General features: G+C 38.6%; 1 protein-coding gene across 1 annotated transcript; it reads right to left on the reverse strand.

Moving 5' to 3' along the window:
* Positions 1-9,974: 9,974 nt before the first annotated feature.
* On the reverse strand, positions 9,975-12,895 carry LOC145097778 (BTB/POZ domain-containing protein At5g66560-like). The gene is made up of 4 exons (XM_079035417.1): positions 12,518-12,895; positions 12,365-12,434; positions 10,949-12,268; positions 9,975-10,853 (listed from the first exon to the last, which is right to left on the reverse strand). The coding sequence occupies exons 1-4, from the start codon at positions 12,556-12,558 to the stop codon at positions 10,317-10,319; spliced, it is 1,968 nt and encodes a 655-aa protein (XP_078891543.1). The 5' UTR covers positions 12,559-12,895; the 3' UTR covers positions 9,975-10,316.
* Positions 12,896-13,692: the final 797 nt, after the last annotated feature.

Here is a 13,692-nt window from a genome sequence, read left to right on the forward strand (position 1 = left end):
AGAAGAAGATGAACAGTGTGAACGTGGAGGAGTGAAATAATTTGTGATTGGTAAATGACAAATGAAACGATCTCCCTTATTTATACCGTTGCTTGGAGAGAGAAAAACGTGATGATGAGGTTGCTAAAGCGTCGCCTGAAAAAGCGCGATTTGACAGTGTGCTTAATCCCAGGAAAACGTCATCACGTGTGGGTTTTGAAATGGAGCAAATGTACGCGCCGAAATCTTATCTTCATACCGTTTGAAATTCCATATATCCCCTTGTTTGGTCGCAACCGATAACCAAAACTTATACCAAACAGCAATAAGAATGTTGGAAAATATTAATTTTCGTGCATAAGAGTGTGAAAGATAAAGAAATAAAGCAAGTGTGTATTTGACGTGAGTGATGTCTTTTTAGAAGACAGAAAGCAGAGGATTCCGGGCAAGAATCACTTCCTTCAAAGTCAAGAGAGACTTGAAGTGCTTGTGTGGTTTCCCGAAAAATACGATCAACTGTTTGTTAATAAACATTGAAAGGCTTCTTTTGAACACAGGTATTGGGTGGCTGTCCTCCAACCGAACATCGAGTTTTAACATAAAACCGATTGTTGGTAGAGGTACCTGTGAGACCGATGTGATCAATTGAACAGGTAGGTGGGATTTATTATTATGGTAATGACTTATAGGAAGCAGAAATATCAAAAAAAATAAATTGGACCTCTTTGGGAAGAAACGTCTTGGCTGTAGACAATTTCATAAAAGATCACACAAAATAAAAAGAGATTTCCTTAGGTAACCAGTAAATGCTTGAGTTTATCACTCACCGTCAATTCGTTTTTGGTGTCGGATTTTGGGTTTCACTTAGAACGTGGTAATCGTATCCAAGATCATAAACACAGATGTTGTGTAACCATAAACCTCAGTGGTAAAGACCGAAAGTCTCAAGGGTTACGTTAGTGAACCGAAGGTAGATGGAGAATATGAGGAGGTGGTTTAGGAACCGAATGTACCTTCTGCTAGATAAGCGTGACAGAGCAGAGAAACTCTTAACTCATATGAGAAGAGTAAGGTAGCTCTAGACCGAGTGAGGTAAAATAGCCTGATTTGGAAGAAACGATGGGTATCGATCGAATCATTAAGGCTTACTCAAGATCATAGAGGCTTAAGACAACATACAGCAGCATGCTTCTAGGGACCCTTAACTAGGTTGTGTGAAAGTTGAAACATACATGCTTTAGAGCTATCGACGATTATACTTGTGTTTACCTATTAATGACAGACACCAAACAAAACAAACAAGCAATTAAAACAAATAAAAAAGATAAAATATTTTTGGATTTTTGAAATTTTTCTGAAAAAGAATAAAAACAGAAAGATAAAATATTTTTGGATTTTTGAAATTTTTCTGAAAAAGAATAGTAACAGAAATATAAAATATTTTTGGATTTTTGAAATTTTTCTGAAAAAGAATAAAAACAGAAAGACTTACAAATTATACAACCGAAACCTTATCTTATTAATGAGAGAAACAAAATAGATCGATCATGCAATTTTTCTCTGTTCCGGAGAATTACGGACCCGAAATAGACAGAGCGGTCTGTCCATGTCGGTTCCCCAAAAATCTAGAGCAGAGATAGACCGAGCGGTCTGTCTATTTCGGTTGTCTTAATTTTAAAGAGAGATTTGAGGATTCGGTACCGACTCTCCTTCCATCATACCCAAACCGTGTAAGATTTTATTGAAGGTTGTTTCTGGTAAGGCTTTAGTAAAGTTGTCTGCCAGTTGATCAGCAGAACGAACAAAATGTACTTCTACATTCCCGCCTTCTACATGATCCTTGATGAAATGATACCTGAGTGCAATGTGCTTTGTTTTCGAATGTTGCACTGGATTATGACAAATCCAGATTGCACTTTTAGAGTCACAATAGAGAGGGATCTTTTTCATACTCAGCCCATAATCTCTTAACTGACTTTGAATCCAAACAACCTGAGAGGTACATGATGCGGCAGCAATGTATTCTGCTTCTGTTGTGGATAAAGAAACACAGGTTTGTTTCTTTGATTGCCAACTGACAAGTTTTCCGTCAAGGAATTGACATCCTCCGGTAGTGCTTTTCCTGTCCAGTCCACATCCTCCAAGATCAGCATCTGAAAAGGCTCGTATGAAGAATCCAGATCTTGCAGGATACCAGAGACCGAGAGATGAAGTCTTCTTCAGATATCGAAAAATATTCTTCACAGCAAGCATGTGGGGTTCTCTTGGATTAGCTTGAAACCTGGCACAATAACAAACAGAAAACATGATATCTGGTCTACTAGCTGTTAGATACATAAGGGATCCTATCATTTGTCGATAAAGAGTTATGTCCACAGCCGGTTTCTCCAGGGATGGAGTTAGCTTGGTGCCGAATGCCATAGCAAACTTTACTTTTGAATCACCCTTCATTCCAAATTTAGTCAGCAGATTTTTGGTGTATGCTTCCTGGTTTATAAAGATACCTTCTGGTCCCTGTCTAATATTCAAACCGAGGAAAAAGTTAATTGGACCCATTGTGCTCATTTCAAATTTAGTCTCCATCAACATTCTGAATTCAGCGGTTAAGCTAGGATTCATGGAACCGAAGATGATATCATCGACATAAATCTGAACAATCATCAAATGTTCGCCTTCCTTCTTTCGAAAGAAGGTTGGGTCAACCGAACCTTGTTTAAACTTTGACATTTTTAGAAAGCGAGTAAGTGTTTCATACCAGGCTCTTGGTGCTTGCTTTAGCCCATAGACAGCTTTATCCAGCACATAGCAATGATCCGGGTACTTTTCATTCACAAAACCAGGTGGTTGCTCAACATAGAAAGTTTCTTCTAATTCTCCATTCAAGAATGCACATTTGACATCCATTTGGAAAACTTCGAAGTTCTTGTGAGCGGCATATGCTAGAAAAATTCGAACAGACTCTAACCTTGCCACAGGAGCAAAAGTTTCTTCATAATCAATCCCTTCTTCTTGACAATAGCCTTTTACAACCAACCGAGCCTTGTTACGAATGACATTCCCTTCTTTGTCCAGCTTATTCCTAAACACCCATTTCAAGCCGACAACAGAGGCATCTTTCGGTGTAGGAATCAATCTCCAAACTCTGTTTCGTTCGAATTCATTGAGCTCATCCTGCATTGCTTGAACCCAATCAGAATGATCAAGTGCAGCATTTACGGTTTTCGGCTCTATTTTGGAGATAAACGAATTAAACATACAAAATTCCACTTTAGAGAATAATGTTGTTTGTTTCGCCTTCAGCTGAGATCTAGTAAGAACACTTTCGGAGGATTCACCAATAATTTGCTCTTTGGGATGGTCTTTTGTCCATTTTGTTAGCGGAGGATAGAGTGGATCATATTCTGGATTTAGTTTTGCTTCAACTTCAACATCTGACTGATCCCTTTCACCTTCGTCAGTAGAACTGTCACTTGTTTTCTCCTTCTCCCCCTCGACTGGCGAAGTGAAGTCTTTGTTTTCAGCAGAATCGGCAGTGGGTATCTCCCCCTCGATTGGACTATCACCTGTTGATTTCGGTTCAGTTTTTTGAGTATCAGTTGAACGCGTAGATATTGGGGCGGAATTGGGATTCTCCCCCTCAACAGGAACTTCAGGTGGTTTGAAAGTGGTAGAGTTCTCCCCCTGGAACGTTGAATCGGTGTTTGAGGTACTAGGTGATGGTTTAGGAATAGGTGTTTCATTTTCCATTGATTTGGCAGCTTCGTCTATGACTTTCTTCAGATTATCTACTTTGTTGTCTGCTGCTGTTGCCTCCGAATGTATTGCCTTTTCTGGTTCATCAAATAACCGAATGTATTCATCAAACAGGTTGGATATTGGAACCGAGACCTGTCCAGATTCCGGAAAGATGTCTCCTGAAGCGTCTTCTGTTCTTTGAACTTTCTTCATGTAATTGTCATCAAAGGTGACATAATAAGTTTCTTCTATTCTTTTAGAACGCTTGTTCAACACCCGGTATGCTTTTAATGACAGAGAGTAACCCAGAAAGATCCCTTCATCGGCTTTAACATCAAACTTATTTCGGTTTTCTTTAGAATTAAAGATAAAGCACCTGGAATCGAAAATGTGGAAAAACTTGACGTTTGGTTTCCGATTGTTTAAGATCTCATATGGAGTTATCGAGAATCTCTTGTTGAGCAGGGACCGATTCTGAGTATAACAGGCAGCAGCAATGGCATCAACCCAAAAGTATAGAGGTAGAGAGGCATAACTGAGCATGGTTCTTGCTGCTTCACACAATGATCGGTTTCGTCTTTCAACAATCCCGTTTTGCTGTGGTGTATAAGGGGCCGAAAAATTGTGTGTTATCCCCTTATCAGCCAGAAAGTCTTCGAAATCCTTGTTTTTGAATTCCAACCCATTGTCACTTCTGATGTTTCTCACTGTCTTCTTTAATTGAACTTCCACTTGCTTGGTGAACATCTTCAGCTTGGGAGTTGCATCTGATTTCTGTTTAAGAAAGAAAACCCACGTGAAGCGTGAAAAATCATCTATAATAACCAGAATATACTTACTTCCACCGATACTCTCTATAGCAGAAGGTCCACACAAGTCGATATGTAACAGTTCAAGTGCTTCCACTATCTTAGTATTAATGCGTGTAGGGTGGCTTTTTCTGCTCTGCTTACCCATCTCACATGCTGCACACAAATGCTCCTTTTCAAACTTGAGAAGAGGAAGACCTCGAACGTGATCACCAATCACTAATTTGTTGATATCTTTGAAGTTCAGGTGAGATAGACGTCGATGCCAAAGCCAACTTTCATCAGTGTTTGCCTTTGATAGAAGACAGATAGCTGGTGTCCCCCGAATAGGATTAAGATTCAGAGGATACATTTCTCCTTTTCGTGCAGATTTCAGCAGAACTTTCTTGGTTTGTTTTTCTATTATCTCAGATCCTTCATCATCAAATGATACCTTCAAGCCTGTGCCCACAACTAATTGTGATACACTGATGAGGTTGTGCTGCAATCCCTCTACATAAGCCACCTTTCTGATGGAGAAGTCTCCATTAGTTATCATCCCATATCCTTTGATTGTTCCATAGGAATTGTTTCCAAACTTCACCGATCCACCATCCTTTAGAGACCGAAATTCCCTTAATTCCTCCTTTCTCCCTGTCATGTGACGCGAGCAGCCACTGTCTATATACCATTCGTCGTCAAACTGCTCGTCACTGATTACCTGCAAATTTAAGCAGATTTAGGAACCCAAAGTTTCTTGGGTCCTGGTGAGTTTTTCACAGAGAAAGGAATAACAATAGAAGCATCAACTAAATAAGTTCGTTTAACAAGAGTCGTTTGATCTTTTCTTTTGATGGTAAACACCTTGATTTTTGTTTTATCTTCTTTAAATCTTAATGTATCTTTTGGTGTTTCTTTAGATGGTTTAGTGTTTTTCGTTGGATTCCTAGGTTTAGTGGAGGATCTCTTATTTTCATTCTCAGAGTCTGATAACAGCTTTCCTTTTCCTTTGATGTCCTTTAAGGAATTTGTTTCATCTTGGGATCTGGAGGATCCATGTCTAGAATTGGGACCGAAACTGGTTTTAGGACCGAATCTGGATCGAGAGCCGAATCTGGGTTTAGGACCGAACTTGGGTCGAGGACCGAAACTGGGTTGATGACCGAAACTGGGTTGAGAACCGAACTTGGGTTGATAACCGAGACTTGACTTTCGGTTTTGGGATTTGGAATAATAGGAATTTGGACTGAAATTTTCCTTTGACTTTTCCTTTCCTTTATCCATGGATTCTTTCCTAGAAGGCTCATAGTTAGGATTTTGAGAATTCCAATGCCTTTTCCGCTCATTCAGATTCGAGGCATATCTTTGATTTCTGAGTCTTTTCTGTTCAGCTAGCTCCTTCTGAGATTTGTGAACATTGAAGCTGGCATGTGGTTTCTCCTTCTGAGTTGCGATTGTCTTATCTTCCATTTTGGTTTCGGTACTTTCCTTAGTTTAACCTTCCGGTGCTTCCTGTCTCTTGAGTGGACCTTTCGGTTCTTTCCTCTCGATTGGAGCATCAGGTTCAACTAACGGTTCTTCAGGAACATCTTTAGTTCCACTTGTGCTGGGAATATCGAAACTGGAAGGTTTATTGATGGGTTCTGGTATGTATCGTCCTTTGACTCTCCATGTGGTTTTCTCAAACAATCCCACGGTTTCATCTGCATTATCAATGGGAGCAGACCAGAAATAGTCTTCACATCCCTCAGTGTTATCCTCGTCAACTATTATCCTTAATTCTGTTGTTTGTCTTTGAGTGACCCCAGTCACAGCATAAACCTGATTTGGCACGGTCTGTACCTTTTGATAGACCAAGGCTCTTTCTTTGAGTTTCGGTTTCTGTTCCTTTGACAGACGAGCAAACTCAACCGAATTTTCTGAAATAAGAGGTTTTTCGCTCTGGGTTTCATTTTTCACAAACTTAGAACAATCAACAACGTCCTCTACTGAGATTTCACTCATTTCACTCTCCGCATCAAATTCAGATGAATTATCTGAGTTTATTTTATTATCTTTAACAATTTTGACATTTGACTCATCGAATGTTCGTATAGTTTCGGTTTTAATCTTTAACCTGTCATTTTCATCTAAGATATCTTTTAACATACTTTTATGTTCCTTAGAATCGATGAAAGTTTCTATCTTATCTAAACCTAGCCTATACGACATGGATGTTTCTTCAGAGGATACTTCTGATTCACACTCTGCTATAACCTCATCTTCCTTAAATTCAAGGAAGGGCAAAATCATTTTATGTATTTTCTTTCCAATTTCACAATTTAGATGTAATTGAGCAATATTAGTATAAAGACGTTTAGCAATTAAACAGAAAACATTTCTTTGTTTTAACAATTTTAAATTGTCTCTTTGCAAATAAATACTCTCATCCTTAGCCCTAACTAACTCTGCTTCCTTCTGCTCAATCCAGATCCTCCTCTCCTCACTTTTTGAAGACACCCTGCCGAATTGGTCAGTTAGGTTAGAGTTTGCTAAGCGGGTTTGCATGAGGCTACTACTTAGGTTGGAAAATTTTGAGTTTAGTTCATTTAATTCTTCTAGAAATTCAGTTTTGGGAATTTTAAGAGATTCAAGGATAGAATGTACCTTTTTGATCAATCGATCGCAGTCGTTGATCTTCTCACTCACCGGCTTGGCTGCAAAACACTTGTTTTCTGTCAAGTTCGGTTCTGTGTCTGCACTTTCGGTTGATGGACCATTAGTGACGATAAAGCATTTTCCACCAGAACCTTCATTCTTTGCCACAAGCGCCTTTCCATGAGTGGGTCTTCTAACCTCTTCGTCTTCAGAGTCTGTTGACCAGACTTCTACACCACCGAACTCATCTTCCCTTGCATTTTCTTGTACAATTAGTGCATTCATCGAGCTATTGGAAGCCTTTTTCTTCTTGACTTCTTCTAGTTTACGCATGTAATACGCTTCATCATCTTCACCCTCTCTCTTCTCAACTATCTTTCTTAACATGCAATCTTTGGCAAAGTGGTTCTTGCCGTGACAATAGTTGCAGTCGTATCCAGAGTCTCCTGCAAGCTTTTTTTCCTTTTTCTCTTCCTCCTTTTGAGAAGAGACTTTCGGTTCATCTTTTGTTTTCTCAGAACTATAACTTCCCTGCCAATTTCGGTTCTTATTGGTGGGAAATTTTCTTCTTGCGAATTTCTTTGGATTTGTTATCATTAAAGCATACTCCTCACTTGTAAGATCACATTCTGACATGTCTGACTCTTCTTCTTCCTCAACAACACTTTTTCCTTTAGAGACAAGAGCCAGCGATCCCATGCCAAAGACCACTTTCACCTCCTTAGTTACAACACTTTCATGTGACTTTAGTATCCCAACTAGTTTCGCCAGTGAGTAGGATTTGAACTGTTCATGCGCCTTCACAGTGGAAACCACAGCCATCCATTCTGGTCTGAGCCCGTTCATGAATGTAACTTTCTGCTCGATTAGCTTCCTCTCAATTCCATGCTTGATCATCTTACTTAAGAGATGATTGAACCGATCAAAGGTCTGAATGAGCTTCTCTTCAGGTTTCTGTTCAAAAACTCCAAATTCTGACAGCTATAGAGTTTGAATGGAGTGTTCCAGATCTTCATCAGTTGAGTAAAGTTCCTTCAACCTATCCCAGATCTCCTTAGCAGTTGTGCATGAGCCTACAAGCCGAAAAGTGTCAGATTGTAAGGTGAATCTTATCATTCGCATGGCTTTAACATTACACAGGATCTTGTCCTTCTCATCTTGTGGCATCTTCTGAACATCTGTCACCAACTTGTTGTAATCCTTCTGTGTCTTAACGATCGTGTTTGTTTCTGAATGCACAAACGGTCCAAGAATGATAGCTTCCCAGATGAGATAGCCATTATCTTCAGATCCAACCACGTAATCTTCAAAGTGATGAGCCCATACTTCGTAGTCTTGAGTGTAGAGTATGGGAACTCTAGTTGTAGATCCGATGCTATTTGAGATGTTAATTGGGTTTGTATGCGTATCGTCGTGAGACATGGTGAGCTGCTAGAATCTTACCTGTAAACTTGAGATTAGGGTTTTATCAAAAACTGAGTAGTCGTCGTTAAGAAGACGACGGCTTCGATAAAAGCGGAAACCCTAAAGATTTGAGAATACAGAAGTAAAGTGTATTGATCACACAATCTCCTGCTCTGATACCAATTGTTAAAACAATGTTCCATCAGGATCGTATGATTCTAAGCAAAATATAAATAAGAACGTAATGAAGAACACAAGTATTGCACTGAATATGTCGAATGATTAATGCAAAGATACCCCAGAAGAGCTCGATAAAGAACTTCAATCTGTAGAGGTATTATAGGGTTACAAGAATCAACGCAATCGACTATTCTCTATTATACGCATACATGCATGCATATATTTATATTAAAACCCTAACAACTTATCTAGATAAAAGGAAACTATTCTAGATAACTACGGATGGACAAGCCCAATCCGATTACAAAACTAAAAGGCCCAAGACGCAACACTAAAATACTTAACAGTAAGTGTAACTTACTCAATTTGGCGATAGAGGGTTGGAAGAATTGGTGGAAAGAAATGAGGAGGGGTGACCCTCCGTTTATAGGAAAGTTTTTGCCTCGCTGCGTCGCGCCCTATAGAGGGTCGTGTTGCAGCCATGGGTCAGACTGACTTTTCTTTCATGCACACAAATATAGACGTGTGGAGTCAGATGTATTTGATAAAATGTGCCGCGACACATAGAGGTGTAATGTGGCTTCCACGTCACAATATCGTCGTGTCATTTATTTGGTAACGTACTAGATTGATGACAACTGATCATTTGGTTGCCACTGCAACAAAATTGTAAATATAGTGACACAATTGAGGAAAAAAAACACATTGTCAAAATCGCAATTTTGGTAAACACAGTGACTTTATTGCAATTTGGAAAAAGTGGTTACGAGGAGAACCAGTTGGTTGATGTTGCAACAAAATTTTAAATATAGTAATATAATTGCAAGAAAAAAAAAATCAGTGTCAAATTCAAAATTTTATGATAATATAATGATTTTTTTACAATTTGCTCCAAAAACTATAACAAACATTACTATTCCCACAAATTAAATATCACCTAATAGAAATCTTCAACAGTGATATCATTCTCTTGGAAGACTCGAAAGTTTGTTTCCAACTGTATTTGTTAGCAAAATTTGATAAAGCACACAGGCTATTCAAATCATCTTTGGTAGTATCATACTCACCCAATTGAATACCAACGAATTAGGGTTCTTCCCCAAACCGATCGATCCGCAAAATTGCTCCTCAACATAAAACCTTCTTCAAACATAAAATCAAAAACCACGGATCGAATTACGCTGTGATACCATAAAAATTGAAAGATAAAAACAGCTAAAGTTTTATCATCAATGGAAAATACACTTACAATGAAATAAAACAGAAACTAAATAAAAACCCAACATAATACTACCAATTTTGTTGATCATAAAGTTTGCTGGCCCTATCTAAAGTTATTATTCCCTGAAACCAACTAAAGATTTTAGAACGGACCTTTTTTTGTCACAACCAAACAAAATTGAGTCGCATTTCTAAAAGCTGCTTCCAAACAGGTTTCAGTTTCCACTACCACATTGGAACACTAAAATCAAATCTCAAAAACCACAATTTCTAATAAAATATTTTCTACTTAAATAAAATATAATCCATTATCATTATAAATATAAAAAAAAGATAATTACTCTTTTTATTAATAATAATAAAAAAAAATCACTAGTGCTGTTTTTGGTGCCGATGGTTTTGGATTCGGGTTCGGATCCGGGTTCGACCCTTTGGAGCCTCAACGAAACTCGGTTCATGTGAGTCACACACTTGAGTCTTAAATGTACACCCAAATTTCTCCCTCCAGCCACGTGGCACAGAAGGTGGGCCCTCTTTGTCTATTTTCTCAATCGCTTTTTTCATCGTTGAACACTCACGCTCCAAATAATTTACGCGCGTCCTCATGCTATCCATGTCTAGTCGGAGCACCTGATTCTCTCTCACCGCCGACGTCATCGTGACTCCGACGACTTCAACGTCGGATTCCTCTTGATCTACCTGAATATCGGCGGCGGAGGAGGTGGATAACAGTGTCCCGGTTATTGCTTGCCGGAGCTGCAACTGCTCGAAGAACAGGACTTGCACCACCGCTCGAAGCGGAAGACGTTCGTTTTGTGCTGCGTGTGTGCAGGCTTCTAATGTCAGTTTCCGGCAGTCCATTACTCCACAGATTTTCTCCCGTTCGTCTTCCTTTATCCATGGATGTGCCTGCAACAGAAGATCTTATAGGTTTTAGATTTCGAAGTGGTTGATTTTGATTTGGATATGGATATGGATTTGGATCAACGGAATTTTCCGAGTACCTTGAGGTAAACGTCGACGGATCTGTAGAGTCCGTCGTCGAACAGCCTTGCTTGTTCCGGTAATGCGAAGGCGAGCTCCAAGAACTTCTCCGGCTTCAGATTTGTATCTGATGCGATTTCTGATAAGTAACCGTCGATTAGTTTTCCGACGAGCATTATCGTTACAGATCTTGCGTGATTTTCGCCGGCGCCACCATTGTCGTTTTCGATTACATTTGCATCAGCCGGTGGTATCTGATCTAAGCTACGGAGATAATGAGAAAGTATTCTTTGGACACAATCGACGTCGTATAATGTTTCCGTTAGGTAGGAGTAGCTAGGCATTAGAAGATCATCTAGAGTTGCTTGTTCGAGTTGCAATCCGATCTTTTTCTCTAATGTTGCTCGACAATGATCGGAAGCATTCAGAATGTTTGCTGCTTTCAACATTCCGAAGAATATCGTCACCTCCGGTGAAGTTCTCAGGCCATGTTCTTCTGGAAGATTCGTGATTATTGTTTCTAATAGCTCCTTCTGTTCAATCTCTGAAAGTACAGATGAAGACGATGATCTCCTACCAATGCGATTCACGCCGGGAATGTGTTTTTTGGCGTAGGAAATGAGACAATTTTCGATGATTTCAGGGTTCAGATCTCGAGATTTAATAGCGAGTAACAATCGTTTGAACAACGGCGGACTGAGAAATACAAGTTCATCGAACCACCTATCTCCGCCGCCTGTGCCTCCGGTGATCGCTACTCCCTTTCTTCTCGAACTCGTTTCACGTGAAGATACAGCACCAGCACCGGCACGGGAATTAGAAGCCTCATTCACCGGCCAACCGAACAGCGACGGATCCGACGACGAAGCTTTGGAAACTATAGAATCGATACACCTCTGAACAATGCCAAGCGATTCTGCCAAAGGCAACAAATCCTCACATGATTTCAGCGTTTTGATTGAATCTCTCAAACTTCGAAGCACGGTTTGGGAAAGAAATCTCTCAGTTTTGGAAATAAGATTATCCTCACAATACTCTTCACTCATCTCCAAAACTTCTCCGGCACACCGGAGTGGCGCTACGTTTAACGACGAGAGCTCAATTTTCACGGCGTAACAGAATTTGGCAGCCGTCTCAAACGTCTCAGAACCCCCCGGAAAATCCGGAAGCGTGACATGACAGTACTCCTCCGCCGCCGCCGTCCCCGCCATTTTCTCTTCTTGTATCTCTTCGTGCTCATCTTCTTCAGACTCACTCAGGTCAGTAGCTTTAACAGTATGCTTCAATTCTTGTTCTGCCATCATCTCGTTAAGCTTCTTACTCTTAGCCATAAGAGGAAACTGAAAAGTATCATTTCATCAAACAATTAAACTCACAAAAAAATCAAAATCAATGGAGAAACAAATCAACAATGTAACCTATAAGCTAAATCTAACCTTGTGGAGATGGAAGGTCACGTCGCCGACATCAACGACGACGTCGCTTGGTAGTCCGGTGGTGCAAAACCTGTTAACAAAAATCAAAATCAGGGAAACAAAAAGAAAAGAATCAATTCAATTATACAAATTACTTGTTATTTCTTCAATTACCATGCTTGTCGTTTGGAAGTTTCTGGCATATCAGTGGCCATAATCGCCGGGGAAAAGGTGATTGAGGTGAGAAAAGGATCAAACTAGATCCATATTTGACTAGTGAGGTAATTTTTGACTTTGTTAGAAGAAGGTTATGATCGAATTTGTGGAAAAGTGGAGGAGAAAAGGCAAAGTGTTTGGATTTTGGAATCAGGGGGATGTTACAGATGGAACTTGGAAACGAAGATGAAAAAGGAAGTGGATCAATGATTTCAATATAATCATGAGAATTCTCTTTTCCTGAATTTTCATAAACGGTTTGCTCGAGGACAGATATTAAAAGATTAAACCAAGAAAAAGCATACACCAAGAAAAACAAAAAAGAAAAAAAAAATTCAGGAAAAAAAGGTTTTTTAAGGGTTTTAAAGGTTTCGTTTTACACCAAGAAAAAGCATAATCGAAAGAAAAACAAAATTGGTAACAAAAAAATAAAAAAGACATTTAGGACAGTGTTTCAGAGTTTTTATAATCCTTTAACTTTTAATGTATTAAAAAGAACAAAAAATTAGTCCATAATAGAAGTTCTTAATTTTCATTTTAAAAATACTCATAATTCAAAACTATTTTGATTTTTTTTTGGAAGCTTTGTTTTCAGAATTTTTAACTTGCTAGTTTGCTAAATATTTTATACAAATAAAAGCAAAGTTTCAGACTTCTTGCTACGATCTTCTAATAGAGGTGAGTATGCTAATCGAAAAACCAGAGCAAAATTAAATTAACCGATATAGTTGAACCATTACTAGAAGATATGGTGTGGTTTCTAATTTTTCTTAACAAAATGCATATGGTTCAATTATGTTTTGCATCTAAAATCAAATCATATAAATCGAAATGAACCAATCATATTTATAAATATTTTTAAAATAATAAAATGTAAATATATTGATATGTGATTATTAGGAATTGAATTTTTAAAAGGTAATTATTTGGAATTAAATGGGATACTTGATCTTCTATCATATTAACGTAATTATACATTAAATCATCATTTTTATAGAGCGTGTTCGGCAAAACTAGCTTGTAGCTTATAACGTTTTGTTAAACATTATATGAAGTAGCATTTGGATTTGAAGCGTTTTGATAAAACTAAAAGCTAGAAACTTGTAGTGTCAAACATGACTTTCTGTTTAAAA

Source organism: Lactuca serriola, chromosome 4 (genome assembly GCF_051521515.1).
Source record: "Lactuca serriola cultivar US96UC23 chromosome 4, Lser_US96UC23_V15, whole genome shotgun sequence".
In the NCBI taxonomy this organism is placed as follows: domain Eukaryota; kingdom Viridiplantae; phylum Streptophyta; class Magnoliopsida; order Asterales; family Asteraceae; genus Lactuca; species Lactuca serriola.

What these genes read in the sequence shown, in the direction of transcription:
- LOC145097778 (XM_079035417.1), bottom strand. Translation starts at nt 12,558, where the DNA reads ATGGCCACTGATATGCCAGAAACTTCCAAACGACAAGCATG. An exon ending in TGACCTTCCATCTCCACAAG is followed by an intron (nt 12,269 to 12,364) that starts GTTAGATTTAGC and finishes GATACTTTTCAG; the next exon opens with TTTCCTCTTATGGCTAAGAG. An exon ending in CCGTCGACGTTTACCTCAAG is followed by an intron (nt 10,854 to 10,948) that starts GTACTCGGAAAA and finishes CTTCTGTTGCAG; the next exon opens with GCACATCCATGGATAAAGGA.